Here is a 27,661-nt window from a genome sequence, read left to right as displayed (position 1 = left end):
AAGGGAGGGAAGGAGGGAGGGAGGGAGGGGCAGGCGGGGCTTCCACAGAGCTCTGGCCCCTCCCCCATCCATGGTCCTTTCCCAGGCCTGGACCTGTTGCATCGCCCACGGAGCCACCTTTCTGACTCACGGCTCCCACCAGCACTTCCTATACGGGCTCCCTAAAGAGGAGCAGGAAGACAGGGAGCGCTCTGGGTGAGCAGCACACTGGATCCAGAGAGCAAGGCCGCAGGATACAGCAAGGCAATTGGAGGTCGGCAACCCGGCTCTCGGGATTACAGGTTTCCCGTTTAGAGGAGGGGTTTGCCTCAGAGTAAAGTATCCTCGGCTGTGCTAGGGACCACACCCATCTAACCACCAACCTAAAGGACTTAAAAAACACAGTGCCCGGGGCTAGAGAGGTGGCTCAGCAGTTAAGAACACTGGCTGCTCTTTCATCACCGTCGTGGTGGCTCTCAAGTGACTGTAACTCCAGTTCCAGGTCGTCCAACGCCCTCTTCTGGCGTCCTACACTGGCACTGTCTGCACAAGGCGCACAGACAAACATTCAGGCAGGGCACCCATATACATAAAGATTACTTAAGAACAAAACAGTGTGTGCTGCTTGGTTCCTAAAAGATAATCCAGCCGGGCGGTGGTGGCCCATGCCTTTAATCCCAGCACTCGGGATGCAGAGGCAGTTGGATCTCTGTGAGTTCGAGACCAGCCTGGTCTACAAGAGCTAGTTCCAGGACAGGCTCCAAAGCCACAGAGAAACCCTGTCTCAAAAAAAAAAAAAAAAAAAAAAAAAGATAATCCAAAACCTATTCCACGCAATCTTGTAATCCTAGACTGAGGCAGTAGACAGTCAGACCACCTCATCAAAATAAGGCAACTCCATTGTCTCACTTGGAAGGCAGAGGCAGGAGGCTTAAGGAGTTCTAGATCATTCTCTTGCTGTATAGTCCAAGGACAGCCTGGGCTACAAGAGGCCCAGTCTCAAGAAGTAAAAGGAGGGGGGAAGGTGGAGGAGCGGAGGAGAAGTGCAGCAGCACCAACCTAGAAGCTTGGGGGGGGGGTAGGATTGGAGGAAACTTTTAAAACAGTCCGACGACTGAACGGTAGCTCCCCTCTGTTCCAAAGCCCTGGAAAAATGTAAACTTCAAATACTCCCCCCACCACCACCCCGCGCTCAAATGTCTGATTATCTCCTCCTCTTCTGTTGTTCCTTCAACCCATTTTCCAGGCCGTAAAACCTAGAAACGAATCCTTCTCTTTCAGGAACCAGGTCATAAAAAACCCCAAAAGTCTGTGCCTTCAAGGCCCAGTTCATTTGCCGTCTCCCCAGGGGACAAGGCTGACCTGACTCCCACGCTGTGCTATTAGGGTTTCCTGCACTAGCCTCTCAGCTCCCCCTGGGGGCAGGGACTCTCCCGAGCGCCCACACTCCGGCCTAAACCCTGCGGTCCCTCAGGGGCAAGCGGAACTCAGGTGAGCAGGCGGGTGCTCTCCGAGGGCTGTGGTACTAGCGTGGGCAGGGAACCCCGTCCTCCGCAGAAGAGCGGTCCGGCACCCTTCGCCCTGTGTAGAGCTAGCACTTTGCAGATGCTCCCTAGACAGTTTCTAGGCTCCCCTAAGTCCCTCCTCTGGACTCCTCGGGCTCCACGAACCCTAGCCTGGAACAGCCCGGAGCTGCACCGAGGAAGGGGCGTCCACCGAGCCTTTCCCCGGGGTTGAGCCTGTGGGAGGTTCGCTGTCTGAAAGTAGCACCCATTACCCGGAATCCAGCTGGGGAGGCTGCCGGCTGGACGCTCAGATTGGGGCGCTTGTTTATGAAAAGAATTTCCTCTTTCTTAAAAGGGCAACGAGAAGAGTGGGGCCCCCGAAAGGAGCGGCGAAGGGACAGATGTGGCGCCACCCCGACAGCTGCCAGAGAGGGTGCCCGGGCAAGAGTGCCTCCCCATGCCTTGGTGCTCGCCCCTGAAGAAGGTGGAACCCGAGATAGCGAAAGGGCTAGGGAGCTATTGAGGAACGCTTCTCCCAGATTTCCCTTCGGTTCTTCCTCAACTTGCTGCACATGCTGGGAATTCACTTGGCGTTCATTGGGTGACTTTTTTGTAGTAGGCCCTGTGCTAGCAGTGGAAGAGAGGTGAAGTCCCGAATTAAAGAGGATGTCAGCTGTCAAAGAGTCTCACGGGAAGGAGTCGGGGTGGGGCTAAATAAACAAGAACAGGGACAGGATGAGGCCGGACAGCTGACCCAGTGAGTTCAGGGAGAAGGCCCCAGAGCACGCGATTCTGAAGGTTAAGTAAGAAAGGGCTGTCCGTGAGCGTGCCCGGAGTGCACAGTTCTCAGATGCTGGGGACCCGGAAGGATGGAAGGCTGATCATAGGAATAAGTAAGTCTAGGATTTAGAATTGGGCGCCGAGAAGGTAAATTTGGCTCAGATGACTTGCTTCTAGCACCCCAGACAGGGAATGGCTTATGGCAGCTACAACAGCCGGGAACTCCAGCTCCAGGGGAACGGGGCACTCTGCTAGCCTCTAGAGGCTTCCTAACACTGGCGGCACACGCTAACATACATGAAAATAAATCTCCCTCGGGCACTGTGGCACACACCTTAACATCAGAGCTCTGGAGGCAGAAGCAGGTGCATCTCTACACATTCGAGGCAGGCCAGCTTGGTCTCAGTAGCAAGTTCCAGGCCAGCAAAAGCTATCTCAAAATATCAATAATTATAATAATGAAAATAAGTATTGGGCCCGGTGAGGTGGCTCAGCGGGTAAAGGTCCAGCCACCGTCCCTGAGGACCAGAGCGCAGTCTTTGGGCCCCACATGTGTGGATTTTCTGACTCCACACACATATTGTGGCATGTGTTCACACACAAAAAAATAAAATATAGTGATTATTAAAAACTTGTTTTTCTTTGTTTTCTTTTTCTTCTTCTCTCCTCCCCACCCAACCACCTCAAAACAGGATTTCTCTGTGTATAGCCTTGGCTGTCCTGGAACTCACTCTGTAGACCAGGCTGGCCTCAAACTCACAGAGATCCTCCTGCCTCTGCATCCCATGTGCTGGGATTAAAGGCATGCGACACCATCAGCAGCGAGTTGATCCCCCCCCCCCTGATTTTTAAAACTCTTTTTTAAAGATGAGGGTCAGTAGGGGTTACTGAGGCCCAGGGTCAGGGATGAGGTCAGGTCTAGGTCAACTGTTTCCGGCCAGAGGCCATTGGTTAGTGCAGCCCCCATCTCTGTGGCAGACCTGATGAAAACTCTCATTGGATTTACAGGAGGACTACCTTAGAGTTTCACCTGAAGCTCCTTAGTCGCTAGGTGGGGCTGGTCCGCCACCTGCCCCATTCTGTAAATGGGAGCGGGAGGGAAATCAAGGGGACTGGATGGAGGGAACCTTGTCTCAGTTGCCCTACAGGATCCTGTTCCCGCCCCCTTCCCCGCCCCCGCCGGGCTAGCGGCCCATACTATTGTTTTCTCTTGGGTATGCAGCCATTAAATTAATAATCGTAGTAGACTGTGTGGGCAAAGGCCCCTCCCCAACTGCTGGGGCAGAGTAAACAGTAGCAGAGATGGAGCCATGCTCCCCTCCGGACTGGGGCTGCGATTCTCACGGTACAGCGCCCAGCACCGGAGCACGGAGAGCAAGAGAGCTTCCAGAAGAAGTGAGCCCGGGGCTGTCCTTCCTTTGTTGGGGGGGGGGGGCATAGCTCCTGAGGGCTGATGTGAATTTAGGTGGAGGGTTTGTGAGTGTCCAGGGTAGCGGGTTAGGGAACTATCGGAAGGAAAGGCAGCCAGCCATCCGTCATTCAACCTGGGTCACACATTTCCCTTTGGGGACAGTGAGGGCCTGGCTGAAAAAGCTGACGCCCCCAGGGTGCACCTGGCCAAGAAGGAGGTCTCTGAAGAGAGGTCGGAGAGTCTGGGTTTGTGCCTTCACCTTTCCATGCTGTTTCCTCTTCTGCCAAAAACAAAAAAACAAAAACAAAAACAAAAAACAAAAAAAAAACCCCACAAAAACAAAACAAAAAAAAAAAAAAAAAAAAAAAAAAAAAAAAAAAAAAAACAAGGGGCTGGAGAAATGGCTCAGAGGTTAAGAGCATTGCCTGCTCTTCCAAAAGGTCCTGAGTTCAATTCCCAGCAACCACATGGTGGCTCACAACCATCTGTAATGGGGTCTGATGCCCTCTTCTGGCCTGCAGGCAGACATACAGACAGAATATTGTATACATAACAAAAACAAAACGCAAGAAGGGTATCGTTCCAAGTAGTAACATTTAGGACGGGCGCCCCAGGGCACCAACACGTGGGAGGGAAGGAGCGTAAGGAGCGTAAGGGTGGCAGCTCTGGGGCTCCCGGAGAGCAGACGCAGGGGTCGGAGATGAGCGTCCCACACTCCCTGCTGATCCCAGGCGCTGAGCTGGCGCGCCTGCAGAGCAGCGAGCGCACCGCGGGCCAGGCCCCCAGCCCGTCTCCGACCGGCTGCGACAGGCGCGCCCGCCCAGCTCCGCCCCAGTGCCTGGGGGAGGAAGTGGCGAGGCGTGCGTGTCAAGGCTTGGCGTTCGTAGTTTTTAAATTACGACAAATGAAAGAAACTTTGTAAAACAGGAAAAATAAAAATAAACGAACCGCAACCTTCGAGGGGCGCAACTGGGCGCTTCCTGCGAGAAGACCGTGTATGTAAACGCAGACCTAGGCAATGGCTAGGGTGTGTCACCACCACAAATCCGGTGACACGTGTGTTTAAAATCTGAATAGTTGCAGTCTCAGGCGCCCAAGGGCGGATTCTGGGCCCTCCCTCCGCGGGCGTCCCATGGACACTTGGGAACACAGCCAGCACTAGAATTGGCCTCTCAAATAGTCACAGATAGGGACGGCGGGGTGGGGGTGGGGGCCTCTAAACAAGGTGGTATTTCTTCTAGTACGTTGGGATTTGGCTCTGCCAAGGACGAGGAGGCACGTTCCAAGCCGAAGGAACAGCAAGTACAAGAAACAAGGCCCTGAGCTACGGAGGCTCAGTTTTTGCCGGCGGGGGGGAGACGGGACGCTGAATGGCTTGACAGGGGAAGAGGGCTAGATTTGCCACAGGTCAGTCTGTAAAGCTAGGCACAGAAGTGGAATTTTTCACATCCTGTGATGCCCCCGAGACTGCGGTGAGTGCTGAGTTAGAGGTGGATCAAGAACACAATTCGGGACTGAAGAGATGGCTAAGCCATTAGGAGAATGCATTGCCGGGGGGGGGGGGGGGATCCGCTAACTCCAGCTCTAGGGGATCTTATGCCATCTTCTGGCCACCGTAGGCCCTGGCATACATACACAGAAGTAAATCTTTCTAGGATTCCATAATTTGATGAGTTTGCACAACTGGAACTAGCAAAGAGTGCCTTTTTCTCACTCATGATATCCACAGCATTAGACAATATGCACTGTAGGGGCGGCAAGAAGGCTTAGGGGGTATAGGTGCGTGCTGGTGAGTCTGACCACCTGAGTTTGATTGCCATCCCCAGGTGGAAGAAGAGAACTTCTGGTCTCCACTCTTGGGGCGCGCATCCCTCCCATACACAAATAAGTGTAATTTAAAGGTTTATTTGTGTGTGTGGGGGGGGGGGCTGAAGAGATGGCTCAAGGGCATTTGCTACTCTTGAAAGGACGGGGTGTCCGTTCCTAAGATCCACGTAGTGGCTTACAACCATCTGTTAACTCCAGTTCTAGGTAAAATTGATGCCTCCTTCTGGCCGCTGAACTGTACTGCACATACGTGGTACACGTACACATTAGCAGGCCATACACAAATAATTTTAAAAATTAAAAAAATTAGCGCCGGTGGTGGCGCACGCCTTTAATCCCAGCACTCGGGAGGCACAGGCAGGCGGATCTTTGTGAGTTCGAGGCCAGCCTGGTCTACAGAGCGAGTTCCAGGACAGCTTCCAAAGCTACAGAGAAACTGTCTCAAAAATCAACAACAAAAAATAAGCCTGATGGTGGAGACGTACACCTTTAATCCCAGCCTTTAATCCCAGCACTCGGGAGACAGAGGCAGGCAGATCTCTGTGAGTTTGAGGCCAGCTTGCTCTACAGAGCGAGTTCCAGAACAAAAGCTACAGAAAAACTTTGTCTCGAAGGACCACACCAAAAAAAAAAAAAAAAAAAAAAAATTAAGCACCCATTTGACAGAAAATTAGCATCATCCCATTTTCCAGAGGAGTAAACAGAGGCAGCCGGTGTCAGCCCCTTGAAATGCGCGAAGGTGGGGCTGCGTCGCCTTCGGGCCCCCGGGCCGGTCGCTTGGGGCGGGCCTCAGGCCCGGGGCTCCCCAGCTTGCAGCGGCCGGTTACTGCTGGCCGCGCAGCCACGCAGCCGCGGAGGCCTGGTCCCGCCAGAACGCTGCAGGAAGAGAGGCGACGCCCCCTGGATCTCCGCAGGAACCGGGCCCGCCTCCCAGTCCGCCGGGCCCCAGAAGTGATGAAAGCTGCGGCCGAGCCCCGGTCGCGCCGAAGCCGTTGCCCTTTTAAGGGGGAGCCTTGAAACGGCGCCCGGGTTCCATGTTTGCATCCGCCTCGCGGGGAGGAAACTCCATGTTGTAACAAAGTTTCCTCCGCGCCCCCTCCCTCCCCCTCCCCCCGAGAACCTGGCTCCCCTCCCCTCCGAAGCTCGCGGGGATCCCTCCCTCCCACCCTCCCCTCCCCCCCGCGCCCCGATTCCGGCCCGAGCCGGGGGGGAGGCCGGGCGCCGGGGCCAGAGTCCGGCCGGAGTGGAGCGCGCCGGGCCCCATGGACAGCTCGGCCGTCATTACTCAGATCAGCAAGGAGGAGGCGCGGGGCCCGCTGCGGGGCAAAGGTACACGGGCGGCGGGAGGGGGAAGACGGGGCTCAGGGCTGTCCCCGCGCCGCAGCCGCTGCCACTGCCCCGGGCGCGCGCCTCGGCCCTGCCCGAGCCCCCGCCAGCGGGGCCGGGAAGAGTTTGAACTCCGCGAGAGTCTGAAGCGCTGGGCGGGGCCTGGCGCCGCTAGAGCGCTCGGTGTGCTCCTGGTAGGGAAACTGAGGCAGGAGGCTCGCGAGGGGTTAGTAGGCTGGCGATTCCCGGGCGTCGCCCCCTCCCCCAGTTTGGCGCCAATTGGACTGGAAGGTGGGGGTGAGGCGGCCGCCTGGCCACCCGTTGAGGCTCCGCCCCCTCCAGGCAGAGGTCTGCAAGGGGTGCGAGGTGACAGCGGGCTGGGTAGTCTTGCAGGGATCTCCCGCCAACACACAACCAGGTTCCCACAAACTCGGGCGTCTCGCGTGGAGGTGCGGACGACGCCCTCGGAGGCACAGAGCCCCTGAGCGTGCAAGACAGACTGGTGAGCCTTGTGTCCAGCTGGACACGGGGCACCCCGGCTGCAGCAGGCCAGGCCAGTTGGCTCGACGCCTGTGCACACTCGCACCGACCCTGTAAGGGCAGGCGGAGCCCCTGGGGCTGGCCTGGGTGGGGATCACCCCCCCCCTCCTGTGTGAACTTCGAGATCGGTCCAGTCCCAGCTTCTCTGGGGGCTGAAGGCAGAAAGGATTAGAATAGTGGGTGCTGCGGGGGGGCTGGGGTGTCTGTTAGTTTTAAGGCCTGTGCCTCTCAGAAGTCTAAGGTTGAGACGGGGCGGGGTGGAGGAGGCGGGGCTGACAGCCCTGGGACACTGGCCTCTGGGACTTTGAGAACTTTGGACTCATGGGGTAGACAGAATGGAGGGAGAGTGGGAGTGGACCATGGGGCCCCGAGCCCTGACGTTCATGAGCAGGGGCTGCCCAGGTAAGGTGTGGGGTCAGGTGATTGAAAACCAACCCTGGGAAAAAGAGAAAGCACCCCCCTATCTGTCCCCCTCCTTAAGGCCACCTACTCCTTAAAGTGGCCGCCTTCTCGGCCACACCAGATTTCCTTATGCCGAAGAGTTGCAGGGGGCCCTGGAAAGGGGCATTTCCTACAGAGCCAGGGGCACCCTGGTGTGGCATTGATGGAGGGAGAGTGCCCACGTTCTCTGTGCTCAGGGGTTGAGACCCGAGGGCATGCGTGCGTGGAGCCTCTGCATGCCCACGTTCACTCCTTGCTTCAGGTGACCAGAAGTCAGCAGCTTCCCAGAAGCCCCGGAGTCGGGGCATTTTCCACTCGCTCTTCTGCTGTGTCTGCCGAGATGATGGGGAGCCTCGGCCTGCCCACAGTGGGGCTCCCCTGCTGGTGGAGGAAAATGGCGCCATCCCTAAGGTGTGTGGTGGCCAGGAGGGAACTGCAGGCGCACCTGGGCCTAGCTGGCAGTGGACGGTGGCGGAAGGGGGTCTAGGCTGAACTTTCCTGACACACCTGCCCACCCTAAAACATTCAGAAAAGGGAGGCGCCTTCCCTCTAGGTCCTGCCTTTTTCAAACCCCACCCCCTGCCAACAGCTGTGGCTTGCCTCAGACCTGTGTATACATCCCTTATAAATGGGAACTTTCTGAGGAAGAGGGATCCATATAGCCTATCCTGGCCCAAAGTTGGCAAGGCCCAGGCTGAGGAGGGTGTGGAAGATCTGGTTGGGTCCTCAGGTAGAGAGCTGGGGAGGGAGGCCTGTGTAGGAGGCGCCCCACTGAGCCCAGACCCTCCCACTGCAGAGCCAGGTCCAGTACCTGCTTCCCGAGGCCAAGGCCCAGGACTCGGACAAGATCTGCGTGGTCATCGACCTGGACGAGACCCTGGTGCACAGCTCTTTCAAGGTGGGCCCTGCCCAGCCATCCTCAGCCTGTGCTCTCAGGGGGGCCTACCCTGGTCAGGGAGGGAGGTCTCCGCTGGACTTACACCCTTGGGATTCCCCCCTCCTCCCCCTCCAGCAATTCTTCTCTCCTCACAGCCAGTGAGCAATGCTGACTTCATCATCCCCGTGGAGATTGATGGGGTAGTTCACCAGGTGAGGGGCAGAGGGAGGCGGGGGTTTGGTGTCTGCACTCTGTACCCCAGGTACCTCCCAAGTGGAACTCTGATAGATGGGGAATGCCCAAGGCTCAAAGAGAATGTGAAACCCAGGGCTATTTGGTTTCCTGGGGATGGAGCTAGACTTCCAGACCTGCAGAATTGTGGGGTCCTCTTGCCCCTCTTGCCCCCACTGCCCGGGACCCAGTTCAAGTAATTCAGGATAGGTTGTGGTGCTGGCCAGCCTGTTCTCCATTACTTGGCTCGGGGGCCGGTGCCCTGCAGCCTTGGGGTGAGAGGGCTAACCTGGGCTCCTGTATTTGGATAAATAAGACCAAGGTGGAAAAGGGGCTGGGGATTAATGACTCCCACTAGGTGAGGTGGGACCCCTGGAATGACATTCCATCCTCTTCAGGAAGGGGGATGATTGGGGAGTTCACAGACTTTGGAGGAGCCTCCATGGACTGCCCACCTCTTCTACTGTTCCAGCCCCCTTACTGTTTAGCACCCCCGAGCCTGTCGGCCAACAATTCCCTTACTAGCTCATTTCCCAGGTCTACGTGCTGAAGCGGCCCCACGTGGATGAGTTCCTCCAGCGCATGGGCGAGCTCTTTGAGTGTGTACTGTTCACTGCCAGCCTTGCCAAGGTGAGCCCTTGCCCGGGGTCCGGCAACCATACCCTCCCACCCACTGTCAACATGCCACCGGATGCAGTCCTGGGCTCGCTGCTCGCTCGGGAGAATGACTTACCTCCTATCCCCAGTACGCAGACCCTGTAGCTGACCTGCTGGACAAGTGGGGAGCCTTCCGTGCCCGGCTGTTTCGAGAGTCGTGTGTCTTCCATCGGGGGAACTATGTAAAGGACCTGAGCAGGCTGGGTCGAGACCTGCGGCGGGTGCTCATCGTAGACAACTCCCCCGCCTCCTACGTCTTCCATCCAGACAATGCCGTGAGTACCCAGGGAAGAGGATGGGAGCATGGGATGTTCCAGAGTGGCGTCCCCGGCCCTACGCGGGTGGGGGGTGAGGGTGGGGGCTGCTGCCTGCTCACATGTGGAGGGGGTACTCACTTCTGACTGGGGTCCCCATCTGGCAGTTTCCAAGCTGCCAACCATGGCCTGTTAGTGGGACAGAATGGATATGGTGCATCCCAGCTGGGATCCTACCCACATGAAGCGCAGCAAAGCGAGCCTAAGTCTCTATGAGATCACGGCTTAGTATCTACGCGTAGCGCCTGCTGTGTGGGCCAGGTTGGGCCAACCATTGGGGCCCCCTGGACACCTGCCCTCCTCACTTTCCTGTCATCCCCCAGGTCCCAGTAGCCTCCTGGTTTGACAACATGAGTGACACTGAGCTACACGATCTCTTACCCTTCTTCGAACAACTCAGCCGTGTGGACGACGTCTACTCAGTGCTCAGGCAGCCTAGGCCCGGGAGCTAGTGAGGTGTCTTGGGGCCAGGATCTGCCCCTCACCGAGGCCCAAGCCTCTTCCCATCAGACTGTGGGAGCCTGCCTGTGCTGTTAACAAAACCTCATGGGCTATGCAATATCCATGGCCCTGGGGAAGAGGGAGTCTCCCCTGCCAGGCTGCATGGAGGACAGAGAGCCCTTGGCCCCTGTATCAGTGCCTTCAAACTTTTTCCCCTCTTCTCAGGGGACCTGGGGGGCTCTGCCTGTTGCCCCCCCTCTGTCTTCTCTTCTCCATGCTGCCATGTTTCTCTGCTGCCAAATTGGGTGTCATACCCTAGCTCTGCTTTGGGGGTAGGGGCAAGATTTTTGCGGCCCCATGCCTTGGGTTGCCCCCACCCCCAGTCTGGGAACAGTGGACACCAAGTGCCTTGCATAGAACCCTCTTTGCTGGTCAGCTTTTCTCAGACCTAGGCTGACCTGGGAGGAACCAGCCTCTCCCCTTCCCTCCTCCTCCCTGGGATGATGGTGCCCAGCAGTTTCTGCAAGGGAAGAGAGAGAGAAAGTCTATTATCACTTGTAAAAGAGGGGACCCTCCTTAGGGAACACTCCCAGTTCAGCTCGTCCAAGTCTGATGGCTGTACCCTGTATCATTTGAGCCCCCACTCTCCTCAAAGCCTGGGGCTTGGCAGGACTCCCCGTGGTGCCATATAAATATGTATATGTGTATATAGATTCTTGAAGGAGCGAGGAAGGGGTGGGAATAGACACTCCTCCCTCACCCCTTCCCTGGGCCCAGAAATTGGGGGAGGGAGGGCAAGGATTTGTACATTTTTAAAACTACTGTTTTCTAAATGGAACAAGCTGGGCTGTGAGGGGTCACAGGCCTGGTCTTCCGGCTGTCGCAGCCTTTTTACTCTGTTCATCCAAAAAACATTTATTGAGTCCCTCCTGTGCCCAGCTAGTCCGGCCAGCTGAGTGGGAGGGGGTCCGCCTCATCCGTGTCTCACCCCAAAGCCCCAGACTTCACCGGTGCCTTCAGAGTATCTGCGGGAAGTGGAACCTTCTTGTGGGCTTCGGGAAGTCTCCAAGAAAACTTACTAAGCTGCCCCCCTCTCCAGTGCCAACTCATCCCCCACCTCACTCCCCGTAGCCTCCTCCATGGCCCCCTGCTGGCTGGGGGCGGCTCCCAGGTCACTCTGCCAACTGACTTCCGTTTCTAAAGCCCCTCCCCACCCCTGCTGAGTCTAGAGTTCAAGTCCTTGGGCTCTCTCTCCCCAGAATATGAGGGTTAAGTGGACCCACAAACAAGTGCCAAGGGAGTTGGTGAAGGGAGAGAGGGTATGGTTGGCCTGAATCGGATGACCTTCCCAGTTAAGTGCCTTCTCTCTGACCAGCACCCCAGTGTGATAACTAAAGAAAGCTAGACCCCTTCCTATCCTGTCTCTGTGGTTTTTGGGGGAGGGGACTTGAAGTGCGTGAATGGCCTACACCTGTGCTGCTTTTCAGACCCTTGTTGGGCAAGAAATTGGCCCGGAGGGGACTGTGTGGGCATCTGGTCGATCTGAGTTCGGTTGCCAGAACCCACGTGATGGAAAGAAAACGAACCGCCGCAAGTTGTTCTTTGACCTCCCGACGCGTACCATGCAAGGCACGAGCTCGCCCCCACGTATACACACACTTTAAATAAAAGAATACACAAACCCCACGGTGCCCCCACCGCTGGAATGCGGGGCGGGGCCTGCCCGGGACTGGGCGGGAGGCGGAAAGCCAGGCGGACACGGGCTGCCCTCGGTCTACAGCCTTCCGGGCAGTGGGGCCAGCAGGGAGGGGACTGGGTGGGGCGGACTCCAGGGCGCCCGGAGGCCTCCGGCTCGCTCGCATTGGCCGTGCCCTAGGCACGCCCTGCGCCCTGATCCGGCCTTGCAGCCTCCGGCCAGCTCTGACCACGCCCCTCCAGCCAAATTCGTCTTCCGCAAACCCCGCCTGGGCGGGGCAGGAAGTGCCAGGCCAAAACTGACGCTTGCCGCTAGGGGCCTCCCGGGCTGGTAGTCCTGGCACTCCCCGGCCTAGAATACCCCGGGTCTGGACGGATCAGAGCTTGCCTCAATCACCCCTCCTCCGAACGTGTGGAGCTCAGCCATTCCCCACCACACAGAGTAGAGAAAGGGGGGGTATACTCCTCCCAAATGTTGGTCCCCATCCCCTAGCTCCACCTCCCCAAGGCCAGCCATGACTCTTTACAAAGAATTTAGCCCCAAGTCGCCTTTGCTTCAGGTGTGTGTGTGTGTGTGTGTGTGTGTGTCTGCAATAGGTGCGAAAATGGTCCCTCACCACATTCTGCCTACCCTACCCCACCCTACTACTTTACCTGATAGAAAAGAGCCAAGAAACTTCCACCCGAGAAGCCTACCCTGGAATCAGCTCTGGTCTGGAGCTGCGTGGACCAGGAGAACCTTTTGCAAGATTTATATCCTGCCCTGGCCTCCGTCCGCCCTCATGCAGGCTCTGGCTTGGTTCCTGCTCTGTATGCAAACTGTAGTCGCCTCAAATTTGCATTCCCAGAGGCCAAACAAGCAGAGCACCAGCTTCCATTGAGACCCACAGTCAAAACTTCCCAACCCGACAACCACACACCCTCTGCCCACGCAGTTAAACTCAACCACATGTATGGGCACTTCCTTGTCAGCACCAGTCAGTGTCAGGTTTGCTTCTGCTCTCAAGGAACTCGTCCCAGTGCACGTAACATTAATTCCTGGAGCTGGAAAAGATGGCTCAGCAGTTAAGAGCACTGACTGCTCTTCAAATGATCCGGGGTCAACTTCCAGCACCCACACGGTGACTCAGAAACGTATACTACTCTAGTCCCAAGAGATCTGATGCCCTCTTCTGGCCTCTTCGGGCACTGCAGGCATGTGGTGTGCGTTAAGTGCAGGCAAAACACAAATAAAACTAAAGAAAAAAAATGCCATTAATTTCAGAGGGATACATTAGTATTTTTTATATACCAGTATTCCTTCTCTAGGATCAGATGAGACCACTTCTGAACATCCTTAACTTTTCTTCGGAGTTAGTGACTCCAGAGACGCCTCTGAGGCCAATTGGGAATAGTTCCAAAATTAAAGCATAATTAATTAATTAAAAGTAAGTCTAGAAAAGAGAAAAAGGAAGTTTTAGCCATATCAAAGCTCCTATGACTGCAATCTATAATTTAAGGAAAAGAGGTAAGATAAGAGTTTCTCAGCCAGGTAGTGCTAGTGTATTCCTTTAATCTATGCACTGGGGAGGCAGAGGCAGGTAGATCTCTGTGAGTTCGAGGCCATCCTGGTCTATAAAATGAGTTCCAGGAGAGCCAGAGCTACACAGAGAAGTCCTGTCTCGGGGGAAAAAAAAGAGTTTCTATAGATACCATATCATAACTTGGTCTTTGATCGTTGTTAAAATCTCTACCAGCAGGGGTTAAGGTCTAATTCTCTAGCCTCTTGGGCATTTGCCTAGCATGCCTGAGGACTGGAATTTAATCCCAGTACTGAAAAAAAATCTGATAGTAAATCAGAAACACTCAGGAATTACTCACTGTGCTCCGTTTCCTCGACAGTGAATGGCGTTCTCCGCCAGTTGATGAGGGTCTCCAGACCCCCCCCCCCGGCCCCCTTGATAGTGTTTAGGTTTTTTTTTTATTTTGAATGCTGGGAATTGAACTAAGGGCCTCATACATGTTAGACAAGTGCTCTACCACTGAGCTACGTTCCAGCCCGAATCCAGGCACTAGGGCAATGAGGAGTCCAGGCATTGTGCAGCCATGTAAACCCAATACTGGCTGAGTACTGAGTTTCAGTACTTAGGGTAAGTATGAATGGTGAGTAAACTTGGAAAAAGCTGCCTTACCTGATTGCATAACCTCAGGGAAGTCAATTATTGAGAAAGCTTAGAAACCTTGTTAGGGCCTTCTGAAGTCCAAGAGCTCCTCCTGCCTCACCTTCCAAGTGCTGGGAGGACAGACGCCCGTCACCAAGGTCAGAAATGCAGAGACTTCCTCACACTAGAGCACAGAACTCTGTTTAGTTTGGTCAAAACTTTAACAATAAACAAGATAAGCCGGGTGGTGGTGGCGCACACCTCTAATCCCAGCACTCGGGAGGCAGAAGCAGGCAGATCTCTGTGAGTTCGAGGCCAACCTGATCGACAAAGGGAGTTCCAGGACAGGCTCCAAAGCTACAGAGAAACCCTGTCTCTAAAAACCAAACCAAAACAAAACAAAACAAACAAAAACCAAACAATAAACAAGATAAACAAAGGGGTCTGGAGATGGCTCAGAGGACCTGAGTTCAGTTCCCATAGCAACAGCTCACAACCAGCTCTTCTAACCCTATCTCCAGGGGAACACACAGATATCTCTCCTTAATAAAAACAATAAACCTTACAATGAAAAAACCTTAAGCAGGGTTGGGAATGGAGATTCACACACTTATAATCCCAGCACTCAAGAGGCTGAGGCAGGAGGATAGGAAATGGGAGGCTAGACTGGGCCACGTAGAAAAGCCGTGCCTCGCATGGAGACCTTGGGAGAGGGTTGAAGGGGAGGGGACATGCAAGGGGGGGGGAGCCATGCCTCAATATAACAAAAAACAAAAAGATTTTAAAGCAAAAACCCTGGGCTTTGCCTCTTTGCTTTGTGGGACCAACAAGGTTGTCCAGTTTCTCAATACCCAGTGGTAATCTAACCAAAATGGTCCTAATTCCACCACGGAGAGGACGAGCTCCGAGTCAAATGATGCCACGTGAAATGGAGATAACTTTGGAATTGCTTATTGCAACACACACATAGCAGAAATGAGTTTAAACAAAAGCAAGTTTAAAAAATCATGTTGACCTTTAATCCCAGCACTCGGGAGGCAGAGGCAGGCGGATCTCTGTGAGTTCGAGACCAGCCTGGTCTACAGAGCTAGTTCCAGGACAGGCTCCAAAGCCACAGAGAAACCCTGTCTCGAAAAAACAAAAACAAACAAGCAAACAAAAAACCCAAAAAATCATGTTGAGGGGGCTGGAGAGATGGCTCAGTGGTTAAGAGCATTGCCTACTCTTCCAAAGGTCCTGAGTTCAATTCCCGGAAACCACATGGTGGCTCACAACCATCTGTAATGAGGTCTGGTCCAGACATTCAGACAGAATATTGTATACATAATAAATAAATATTTTGAAATAAATAAATAAATAAATAAATAAATAAATAAATAAATAATCATGTTGAGGTCTTGTGATGAAGAAAACATCACATTTCCATAGAACAAATTGTCCAAATGGTCAGGGAGACCATGACATCCAAAATGACCCGAAGAGGGTCTGCGGTGTCATCAAGTCAGAGGTAGGAAGCAAAGACTTCTCACCAGACGATGCTTACACTGGCCAGTGCGGCAGAGTAAGTTCTTGCAGATCGGAGTCGAGGGAGATGTTTCAAGTGACAGGCTGAAGATACATGTTACCCTGAATGTTATCTTAGCTTCCAGATAGGAATTTTGCTTTGTTAGTTTGTTCCAGACAGGGTCTCACGTCACCCAGACTGGCCTCAAACTTGACAATGTTGCTAAGGATAACCTTGGCCATCTGAGCCTCCTGCTTCCAACTCCCAAGTAATGGGATCACAGGAATATCCCACACCCAGCTCTAGATATCAGTTTAGGAGGAAAAGTTCTGGTGGCTGTAGGCGGAAGGCTGTTAGTTCATTCCTAGCTGCCCATACCCCAAATAATTACACAGAAACTATATTATTTGCAGTACTGTTTGGCTAATAGCGTAACTATTATATCTCTTATATCTTAAACTAACCCATTTCTATTCATCTGTGTATCGCCACGTGGCTGTGGCTTACCAGCACTTATGGGTAAGGTTCTGGCACGTCTGTCCCGCTGATGGTTACGTGGCGTCTCTGACTCTGCCTACTCTCTCTCTCTATTTATCTCTTCCAGCCTGGCTACATTCTGTTAAGCCATTGGCCGAAAGTAGCTTCTTTATTCATTAACCAATAAAAGCAACACATATACAGAAGGACTTCCCACACCAGGTGGCCACCAATCACATTTCTGTCAGGAGATACCTTCACCAGGTAGCTAACATCTGGCACCAGACATTTGTTTCAGTTCTATCTTGCTAGAGAAAGCTCAAAATGTAGTTAGTACTGGTATGCCCAGATTGCAGAGTTCCCCAAAAACCCACAAGGAGATCTGAAGGAGCAGAACAACTCCATTTTGAAAAAGAACTCCCTTTTAGACAGGACCTAACAAAGTGGGGGTGGTTAATGAAGCCCAGCAAAGTCATAAACATTCCCAAGAAACTGTGCCAGTCCTGGTCAAAGTGACAGGACACCCACCAGGGTGTCCAGAGAACATCTGTTTACATCTGCCTGCTTCAAATGTCCTTGTGGGTATCTGATTAGCGGCTATTTTGAAATTCCCCTTTGGGGCTGGAGAGATGGCTCAGAGGTTAAGAGCACTGGCTGTTCTTCCAGAGGTCCTGAGTTCAATCCCCAGCAACCACATGGTGGTCCACAACCATCTGTAATTAGATCTGGTGCCCCCTTCTGACCTGTGGGCATATATGGAGGCAGAATGTTGTATACATAATATATAAATAAATCTAAAAAAAAGAAAAGAAATTCCCCTTTATCCAACGAATGCAAAAGTTGTATAATTTTACCCAATCCCAAAACGCCAATGCTTGTGCCACCCCGCCTTGCAGTTTTTGCCTTGAAAAGCCCCTTACCCTGAAGCCTTGGGGCATTCTCCCCTACCCACTGCGGTGGTGTGTTGGATTACAGTCTGAGTTAGCTAACTTGTAATCAATAAGCCCCAGTGTGTGTGCATCAGATACGGGCTCTGTGGTGGTTTTGTTTGGGGGTCCAGTGACATGACTACAACAGACCGAGTCCCATGTGTGAAAAAGCAAAGAGCCTTTATTCAAGTTCGAACTTAGACTCTCCATGTGTTCAACGCATTGACATGACCAGAGAGTCTCAAGCTCAGCTGGGGTGGGGATTTTATCATAGCAGATTTGGGGTGAGGGATTTCTAAGGTTCAGGACCCCTAATTGGTTGACTTTTGTCTAAGGGTGTCTTGGTGGAAAGGGATGGGTGTATACTGGGCTAAGGTACATCCTATCTACAATGGATTGAATGGTAGGAATTTCCTTTGGAACAGTAGGTACTTTCCCCTTGGATGGTCTGTTCCTGGGTGGCCTTAGGGAAATCTGAAACTCAGGCCTCTATCCACCTTGTCATGGCTGAGCCCTAAATCCTATTGAGACACAGTCACATCTATTATAACCAGAATACTGACTCCCTGCCGCTCACCAGAACGGAGCACGTCATATCACCTCGTGTGAAAGAGAAATTGGGAGCAGACAAATGACCCCTCGCACTTGTATGCTGGGAAAGCCTGTGAGAAGCTTGGGAGGTTGGAGGGCACATGGATCCCTCACCATACAAGGGCAGCCCCAGGAAATTGAGCAGCAATTCCGTGCTGGAGTGAGGCTGAAGAAGAGGGGTGGGCAAGATGGCTGGAGTGAGGAGGACGAGCTCCTGAGCAAGGCCTCAGCTGGTTGTAGCAGAGAGTGTAGCAAAAGACAAGACCATTGGAATAGCACCCAAGTGGAGGAGCTGTAGATTAAGGGGTGACCTCTCATGTTTTATTTATTTGTTTGTTTGTTGTTTGGTTTGGTTTTTTTTTAAACAGGGTTTCTCTGTGTAGCTTTTTAAAAAATATTTATTTATTTATTATGTATACAATATTCTGTCTGTGTGTATGTCTGCAGGCCAGAAGAGGGTACCAGACCTCATTACAGATGGTTGTGAGCCACCATGTGGTTGCCAGGAATTGAACTCAGGACCTTTGGAAGAGCAGGCAATGCTCTTAACCACTGAGCCATCTCTCCAGCTCCTCTGTGTAGCTTTTGGCTGTCCTAGAATTCACTCTGTAGACCAGGGTTGGCCTTGAACTCAGAGATCCATTTGTCTCAGCCTCCCCAGTGCTGGGATTAAAGGTGTTTACATCTGACTTATTTTCTTTCTTTTTTTTTTTTTTTTGGTTTTTTGAGACAGGGTTTTTCTGTAGCTTTGGAGCCTGTCCTGTAACTAGCTCTTGTAGACCAAGCTGGCCTCGAACTGATAGAGATCTGCCTGCCTCTGCCTCCCAAGTGCTGGGATTAAAAGTGTATACCACCACCACCAGGCTTTATTTTTATTTTCATTGTGTTTTAATTTATTTACTTACAGATAGATCTCATATAGGCCAGGCTAACCTCACATTTACTATGCAACTTACTGTGTAAGGATGGTCTTGATCTCCTGATCCTCCTGCCTGCCCCTCACCAGTAACAGGATTACAGGCATGGGCCACCAAGCTGGATTTGTGAGGTTCTGGGGATTCAACTTGGGGCTTCATGCATTCTAAGCAAGTATTCTCCCAGCTGAGCTACATGGCCAGCTCTTTCTTCTTTTTCATTCATTTATTAATTTTTGAAATGAGGTCTTGATAGCATTCAGGCTCACCTTGAATTCAAGACAATCTGCCTACCTCACTCTCCGAAGGTCCTGGGATTACAGTCATGTACCATGTTTAGTGAAAGTGTCCCTCGTTATTTTAATAGACATAGGCTACAACTGAGGGGACATGAAGATCGCATAAGCGGGAAGGGCGTGTAAAAACACCTGTCATCAACACACTGGAAAGTAAAATGGGTGTGGACGCACCTGTCACTTGCACACTGGGAACTAAGATGGGTGTGGACGCACCTGTCACCTGCACACTGGGAACTAAGTGAGGGGCAGTAAGACTCTACTTACTTACAGGAGGACACAGTCACAGTCCTGGAGGTGAGGAATGGGCCTGAGCTGTGGCAATGGCAGAATGACCAGATAGGCAGGATGGATGTGGGAGTCGATAAATGACCTGGGCAGGAAGGGGACTGAGCCGCTTCTGGGAAGGGGTGAAGAAGGAGGTGAGTGGCCATATCCAGCTGTAGAAGCACACCAGTGAAGATACTGCTAACTGTGGGCATGGAGCAGATACCTATGCTTGTTACACGCACACACACACACACACACACACACACACACACACACACACACACTGCAGGAAACACTTGGCACAATACTGGTGTCAGTAGTATAAAATGGTAAAACCTTGGAAGATGAACTGGGAATATCAGAGAAAAATGTTTTTTTTTGTCTTTTATTTGTTTTTAGTTAATTTAGGGTACTGCCCAAGTGCTCACAGATAGAGTCCAGAGAACACCTTGCTGTGGTCTCTTCCTACCAGATAAGTTTCAGGGAATGAACTCAGGCCCTCAACTTGGCAACAAAGCCTTGACCCACTGAACCATCTCACTGGCCCTGGTTTGGGTTTTTTGTTTATTTTTGACATTGGGTCTCACTATGTGTAGTCTTGACTGGCTTCATACTCACTACCTAGCCAAAGTGACCATGGACTTCTTCTAAACTTTATTTATTAAATAATTTTATGTATATATGAGTGTTTTCTCTATATGCATGTGTATCACATGTGTGCTGTGTCTGTAGAGGACAGAAGAGGGTATTGGAGCCCCGAGAATTGGAGTTACAGATGGTTTTGAGCTGCCCTGTGAGTGTAGGGATCAAACCTGCCTGCCTCTGCCTCCTGAGTGCTGGGACTAAATGGTGCTTGTGCTACCATTGCCCAGCTTAGGACAGAAATTTACAAGCTGGAATATCATAAATCGTACACCATGCTTCCTTAACTCCCCTTCCCCAGGAAATAAATACATTTTCTTTTTTTTACATTTAGCAAAAGAGGAGGGAGGGAGGGAGGGAGGGAGGGAGGAAGAAAGGAAAGAACAGATCTGAGAGAGGGGTTAGTTCAGCGTCTGCCAACTGTACACAAAGCACATTTAATCACCAGCCCTGCAATTTAAAATTAATTAACTAATTAAAAATTAAGAACAAAATGACAACCACTAAAGAAGTAGGAGGTGAGAAATCAAAGGCTTTGTGTGCTGGTGTCAACCTATCATAACTGTCTCTTTTTGTTGTGGTGGTAGATCTATCATTTCTTTGTTTTTTGAGATGAGGTCTCCCGCGTTACCCAGGCTGGCCTTGAACTCTAGGGCTCCAACAATTCCCCTGCTTCTGCTGCTGCTTAAGTGGCTGGGAGCACAGGCACACGCTGTGGACCCGGACGAATCCTACTAGAAAGTGGGACCTGCTGCTGTAAGCGAGGCAGCAGACTTTACATTGCTTACGCTGGAATAACTTAACACCGGTGTCCTCTGAGGTAGTTCAGTGTGGTGACCTTTGACCTTGTGCTGAAAGAATGACCTCATTCAAGGACCAGCAGTACCAGCACAGCATCTCCAGGGAACCTCTGGCCCCACCCCTGACCTGCAGATTGTTATCTTGCCTTAGGAAGATTCCCCAATGATGCTTACTGGTGGATTTTCTTTGAGAAAGCTGGCCTATCAAGTATTTCTGAAGAAAGTGTTTAATTGGAATCTACTTTAGGCTTTAAGAAATGGCAGGAGAATAACAACAAAATAATAATAATATAATGCCTAAAACTCAATGTTTTGTTTGTTTTGACAGGGTCTCATATAGCCCAAACTGGCCTTGAACTCACTGTGCAGCTGAGGATGGTCTTAAACTTCTGATTTTTCTGCTTCTACCTCCAAAGTGCTAAGATTACCAGCATGCACCATCACATTCAATATAAGGACATAACATTTTTTTAAAAAGCAAGCTGGCATATGTTTTGTGGCTGACACATGAGGATTATGGGTCCAAAGTCAGTGCAGCTACTGGGTGAGTTTCTGTCTCTATAAAATAATAAATAAATCTGAATTTTGACCCTAGGAAAAAAAGCATTGCAGGGCTTGGGGAGGTACCTCAGTTAATATAGTGCTTGCCTGGCATGCACAGAGCCTCAAGTTCAATCCCAGCACCTCCTTAAAAAAGAAAGAAAAAGGTGTGGCGCACTCCCACGATCCCAGCACTGGGGAGGTGGAGGCCGGAGGATCAGAAGTTCCAGGTCATCCTTGGTTTTACAAAGCAAGTTTGAGGCCAGCTTGGGTTACATGAGACCTTGTGTGTTTGGGTTTTCGTTATTATTGTTTTTAAAGTGTGAATAAATAATAGCATAAAGGAAAACTGGGGCTTACCCATAAGGCAAACACCCTGTAAGACGGTTCTCTTGTCTGAGGTCATGGGGAAAGTGGAGGCAGTTTTCTCGATTAAAAAATGCTGAGAAGACGTGACAGCCGAAGGAAATCCTTGTTCCTGATCTGACTCCACACACAAAGGCTGATAAGGTAAGGGTGGAGATAACCGGTGGACTGTGGACTGGAGAGCGGGTGGTGTGGTAAATACTGGCACATTCTCAGTTATGAAGATTGTATCCGAGCTACAGAGCAGAAAAGGATAGACCCTGGCTGCGAAGGAATAGTATTCCATGAGACTTTCTTTCAAACATATGTTTATACACATCATAAACACATGGCAAATATGCCAGCTCCTTAATCCACAGGTGGCTGTCACACTTGTTTCTGCTTTTCTATATGGTTGACGCTTATCATAACAAGAAATTAGAAATTTGTGTATTTATCTGGAGGCCGGGCATTGCGCTCAAGGCTTTTCGTATTTCAAGCCCATAGTTAATCACTGAGTTACATCTTCAACGCTTTGAAACAGTTTGTTTTGGAGATATTTATTTTGTGTGTATGAGACAGATATTTATTGTCTGCATGTATGTATATGCATCATGTATGTGGCTGGCACCCCCAGAAGTCAGAAGAGGGCATCAGTTCCTCTGCAACTAACATCACAGAGGTTTGTGAGCCGTTCTGTGTGCGCTGGGAATCCCGTCAGAGTCCTCTGCAAGAGCAGCCAGTGTTTTTAACCACTGGGCCATTTCTCCAGGCATAAAACAATTTTAAAAAAACATGCATTTTCCCGGCGGTGGTGGCACATGCCTTTAATCCCAGCACTTGACAGGCAGAGGTAGGCCGATATCTGTGAGTTCAAAGCCAGTGTGGTGCAAGAGCTAGTTCTAGGACAGCTAGGGCTGTTACACAGAGGAAACCCTATCTTGAAAAACCAAAACCCAAAACAAAACAACCTCCCCCCCCAAAAAACCAACAAAACCAACAAAGCAACAAGCAAAAACAAACAAACAAAAAAACAAAAAAACACATGTATTCTCTCTTAGATCTGGTTGCACACGCCTATATCTCTGGTACCCAAGAGGATGTAGGGATTAGAAATTGCAGGCCAGCTGAGCTGTAGAGCACGGCCCAGTGATTATTTGGGGGTGTTTTGTTTGTTTGGTTGGTTTGATTTTTCAAGACAGGGTTTCTATATGTACTCTGGCTGTCCTGGAACTCTCTCTGTAGACCAGGTTGGCCTCGAACTCACAGAGATCTGTTTGTGTCTGTGGTGGGGTGTGTGTACCACCACCACCCTGCCCAGGCAGGCCTTGACTTGGTGATCCTCCTGCCTCCACCTCCTCCAGCAAACCCTACTGGCACGGGCCACCACAACCGGTGCTTTTAGAAAATGAGAACTGAACCCGGGCCCACAGTAGGAGTGTGCTGTATCACTGAGCCCACACCCGCAGTGAGAGTGGATGTAGTCGGCAGGCAGATGTTTAGCAATGAGAACAGCTGGAGAGAGTCTGGAGACCCCGTCCTGAGCTATTTGCTAACAGGAGCTTGGCTGTCATTGGGATACACTGTGGGGAGACGGGAAATGAAGCCGGTGACAAATGTTGGTGGACAGTAAAGATGACTCAGTGGGTAAAGACATCGCACAGCTTGAACCTGATATCTGGTCCTGGAACCCTCAGTGGAAAGAGAGAACCAGCCCCAAAAGTTGTTCTCTGACTTCCACATACAAAATAATAATTATGATGGGAATAATAATAACTAATTAATTGCTTTAAAAGCTGTGTGTGGGACGGAAGAAATGACTCAGCTGCCAAAAGCACTGCTGCTCTTACAGAGGATCCAGGTTCCCATCCCAGCACCCATATAGTAGCTAACAAGCACCCCTAACTCCAGTTCCAGAGAATTCCACACCCTCTTTAAGTCTCCACAGGCACCTCACACATACATAGACAAAACACCCATACACATAAAAACTCAGGCAAAACACCCATACACATAAAAATAAATCAAGGAACCTAAAAGGTGTATGTATGGGTAAAAAGTACACACACACATGCTGATAGAAGACGCGTACAGGAGATCTGCACAGCACACACACTGGAAAAGGGTCTGAGATACTTCAGGATAGACTATGCGCACTGACTCATGGGGAAATAGCCATCCTGGAGTTTTCCTTTCCATTTTGCTTATAACTAAGCGAACATACATCCTTTCCGTTCACAACAAGGGACACTACATTATTTCAAAACAAAACAGCACCTGCTGTGTGTTTACTTTCTTCACTGTGCATGGGTCCTCATGCGTGGGTGCACACACACACACACACACACACACACACACACACACACACACACACTCGATTCAGTCTCCAGAGCTCTTGGGAAGGTCAAGGGGCCAGATACTCTCATCCCACACTTCATCTTGCCCTCCTAAAGGACCAAGATTCCGAGGTAACAGAAGTTCTACAGGCAGCAGGAACGAGGCCACCATTTCCAGTTCATCCTCGAAGCTGGCCAAGTGAGAGGGCAGGGAGGCAGATCCCCAGGTCCAGGGCAGGGAGGTGGAGGCCCTTGGCTCTTGGGAGAAGACAGTGGAGCAGGGTTCAAAGGCATGGTTTATGGTAACTCATAAAACCTCCAGGTGGAGTCTGTGGCTCGCAGAGGGGGCGGACTGGAAGGGTCCTTGTGCCCACTGAGCGAGGGTCATGCTGAGTAGATGAGGCCTGTAAGGGTGCCAGGGGCCCAACCTGTCCCCAAGGGGACCCTGGCCTGTGTGCCCAAGTCCCAGCTCAAGGCCCCAAGAGTCTGTGCGTTGTAGTGCCCCCCCGGCTCCCCACCCCCAGCCATTCTTCTAGGGCAGGAGAGTAGACAACTGAGTTCCCTTCCTGGTGGAAAGAAAGAATGGTCCAGACACCTGTAGCCTGCCCTGGTAGGGGTTGTCCATCTACAGGGAGTGCCCAGGTCCTGAGCGGAAGTGAGCCCCATCCCCGCAGCTCTGGAGCCAAGGGTGGGGCACGCACCAGCTCTGACTGTCAGGCTGTTGTTGGCATCTAGGTTCCCAGGGACCTGGGCACTTACTACCCCACCCCCTCATCTATTCTCTCTCTCTCTCTGGGGCCCTATCTTCCCTTATATGGTGAAGGAAGTTCCTGGGAGGGGGGGTGAGGACAAAGGTTGCTCTCCTGCAGCCAGCTTGCCACAACTTCCTAAGATCTCCCAGGTGGCGGCTGCCTCTTCCAGACAGGTAAGGCAATTGGGTAGGGACACATGGGGACCACAGGTGATTGAAAGGGACAGGGTCCTTGCCTCTCTCTGGCAGCCTGGACTCTCTGTAGCACGTTGGTACAGGTTTGGGGAATGAGGTAAGGCGTTTTGAGGTTCTGGAAGAAGTAAGAAGCCAGCATGCTGTCCTGGGCCTTCAATGAAGGAGGCTCACAGGCCCCTACCGGGTACCTCACCCTCCCTGCTCTTCGGGTGCCATTCATGCAGGTTGCCTGGGGCTCAGGTGGATCCTTAGGGCTAGGATTTCTAGAACTGAAATCAGAACAGTCCTGAGAAAGCTGGGATTATCGGTCTCCTTGACTGGAGTCATTCTCTCTCGCTGCTCATCTCTTGGTGCACTTCTTCATCTGAAATGTTTTTTTTTTCTTTATGTCACCATTTTTTGACACTCCTGGGACCTCAGGTGTAAACTAAGGCCACCAGGAATCCAGTGATTGAGCCCAGAGGAAGGGGAGAGGCAAGAGTAGGGGGCTACAGGCTGTGTAGGCCTTGTTAGGCCTGGACATCACCCCTGCCCTAGAAGTGGCCCCTCTGTTTCCCTAGTCACCTTGGTCTATTTTACCAGAGCTGGGCATGAAAGCCTAGCTTGCCTAGAATTTTGGGACTTACTCTATCCAAGGCCATCTGTCCAGGAATCTTCCTGTCACTTGGAGGTTGGGAGTATCTGCTTCTGGGGGGCTCCCAGGCCCTGGGTAGCAGGAGTGTATCCTTTGTATAAGGAGGAGTGGCCTAGCCCACTGTTACCACACTCCTGTCCAGTTAAGAGCTGCATACTGGGAACTAAGACTCATAGCAGCACACAAGAATAATAGGACAGCAGATAAGGAAGGACGGGTGGCTGGAGACAAGACTCTAAATCTGTCTAAAGCCCAGTGAGGAAGTTCTTCCATTTCCTAGTTCAGTCTCAGCTGTGTGAGGGCCAGTCGCGTGTCTCTGCCATAGACAATGAGCCGGCAGCTACAAACATCTGTGATTATTCCTGTGTGTAATCTGAGCACTTGGGAGGCTGAAGCAGGAGGATTGCTATATGTTTGAGGCTAGCCTGGGCTATAGAGTAAGATTTTGTCTTACAAGAAACTGCTACCATCAAAAAAAAAAAATCCCACCTGTGTAGGTCGTGGAGCTTGGGGACTTTAGACTTACAAAAAGGCTTTTTTTGTCACCATGTGGTCAGGGCTGAGAGAGCCATCAGTCTGGGACCCAGAGGGACCCTGAGAAAGGACTCCCTGCCAGCCTCAGAATTCTGGGAAGGCTTCCTATAGGAAGTGTGGAAAAGCAGAGACAGGTGTAGCCCGGGCACCAGGGTGGTAGCCAGGCTAGGATTCTAGAAGTCAGGGTGCCTGAAGAGAGTGTGGGTAGACAGACTGTTAGGGGCAGACTGTTGGGACAGAGTGGAAGGAGGGGGAGGTGTCTGAGATTCTACATAGACTTTTGGTTCTCTGGGTGACAAGTGTCTTCCTAGGGCTAGGGCCATAGAAGGGTGCAGACCGGGGGTCAGTCAGTGAGTACAAGTTGAGAAAATATCCACCCCAGGTTCCTTGCTGTCGGGTCGGGGGATAAGGGCCATCTAGTCCTCCCCGAAGTTTAGGGGGAGCTGAGGGGTTCATCTGGGATCAGGGAGAGGTGTGTGCTCTGACCAAGATGGTAGGTACAGAAGCAGCTGGAGGTGCTGATGGGGTTGGACTGGCCGCATCTGAGAATCAGCCATCACCACTTGGCCCTAATGAGGCTGTCCCCTCTGTTTAGGCTGTTGTGGCAGGGAGGTGGGTAGGAGGGTCCCAATCTCGCTTCTCTTCAGGGAGAGACAGCGAGTCTTTATTTCCTCCCTGGTGACAACAGACAGCCCCATGTCTATCATTGTTCATTCTGCTGCCGATTTGCTCCAGGGCATCCATCTGGTAGACCTCTGCTCCTAGAGCACCCATGGCCCAGTTCCTCATCCAGGGAGTGCAGAAGAGAGTCTTAGAGAAAGGGTAATTGTAACAGAGACGGCAAGGATAAAGCAGAAAATGCTGTCCTCTGTACTCAGATGGCTCTTGATGAACCAAAAGGATTGTGTGTGTGTGTGTGTGTGTGTGTGTGTGTGTGTGTGTGTGTGTAACCCTTCATGCTAAGGAATATGTGATGTTTGCAGTCATGCCAACAGGGGTATCAGGTGGAGTCAGGCCCGTGGAGCTTCTGCAAACACAGCAAGCTTCCCAAGATGGACAGGTGGCCCGGATCACCAAGGGCAGGTTGACCAGAGTGGGCAGAACATAAGATAAGTCAGCCTGCAGGGCGGAGAAGAGGGAGTCTACAAGAGGTAAAGGCCAAGCCATTTATTATCCAAGACGTGACTCAAAACCAAAGTGCATGGAGAGATTAGCTGGAGAGATGGGCTGTCAGTGTAGGGCACTTGACCTTTCTCTTGTTAGTCACTAGGCCAAGGAACAGTCACGGAGGGTCACTGACTCCTCCTGCTCCCTTTGGGGCAGGCATGTGAGGCATGAATGGCCGTCGTACTGGTGGAGAGGGTTGAAAAATGGCATGAGAAAAACCAGGCTCACGACAGGAGTCCTGGCCAGTTTTCAAAGGACTCGGGCCTCATCTCTGGCAGAAATAAAATATCTAAGCCCTAAGCCTCATTCTGGCCTAATTAAATCAGAATCCCTAGGGATGCAGGCTCTGAGCTCAGGAGCATCAGTATTTTTAAAAAGCTCCCAGGCAACTCTGATCAGCAGCTGGAACAAACACAGCCACAGGTCCAAACAGAAAGAGGCATTGCTAGGGACAGCTTGGCAAGGGGAGGCTTCTTCAAGCCCGGTGGATGGAGGGTGCTTAACAGTAGTGGCAGTTTCTCTCTGCTTGCCATCCACCCACTCACTCATCCTTCCATCCACCCACCCACCC

At 51.8% G+C, this 27,661-nt stretch overlaps 2 protein-coding genes across 2 annotated transcripts in view; both read left to right on the top strand.

Annotated features, from left to right (window-relative positions):
* The window catches only part of Slc11a1 (solute carrier family 11 member 1), a 9,629-nt gene extending 9,068 nt beyond the window's left edge, over nt 1-561 (top strand). The window contains exon 14 of the mRNA XM_005361639.3: nt 86-561. Coding sequence (XP_005361696.1) covers nt 86-199 — 114 coding nt within the window. The 3' untranslated portion in view covers nt 200-561. The remainder of the gene's footprint in view (nt 1-85) is intronic.
* Nucleotides 562-6,516: 5,955 nt separating this feature from the next.
* On the top strand, nt 6,517-11,745 carry Ctdsp1 (CTD small phosphatase 1). Its single transcript, XM_005361636.3, has 7 exons — nt 6,517-6,831; nt 8,072-8,220; nt 8,606-8,707; nt 8,842-8,898; nt 9,455-9,547; nt 9,664-9,849; nt 10,212-11,745. Exons 1-7 carry the CDS (start codon nt 6,765-6,767, stop codon nt 10,338-10,340), a joined length of 783 nt encoding a protein of 260 aa, XP_005361693.1. The 5' UTR covers nt 6,517-6,764; the 3' UTR covers nt 10,341-11,745.
* The last annotated feature ends 15,916 nt before the right edge of the window (nt 11,746-27,661 follow it).

The sequence above is a fragment of the Microtus ochrogaster genome, linkage group LG4, assembly GCF_000317375.1.
Source record: "Microtus ochrogaster isolate Prairie Vole_2 linkage group LG4, MicOch1.0, whole genome shotgun sequence".
Classification (NCBI taxonomy): domain Eukaryota; kingdom Metazoa; phylum Chordata; class Mammalia; order Rodentia; family Cricetidae; genus Microtus; species Microtus ochrogaster.
This window is presented reverse-complemented; position numbering and strand designations above follow the sequence as displayed.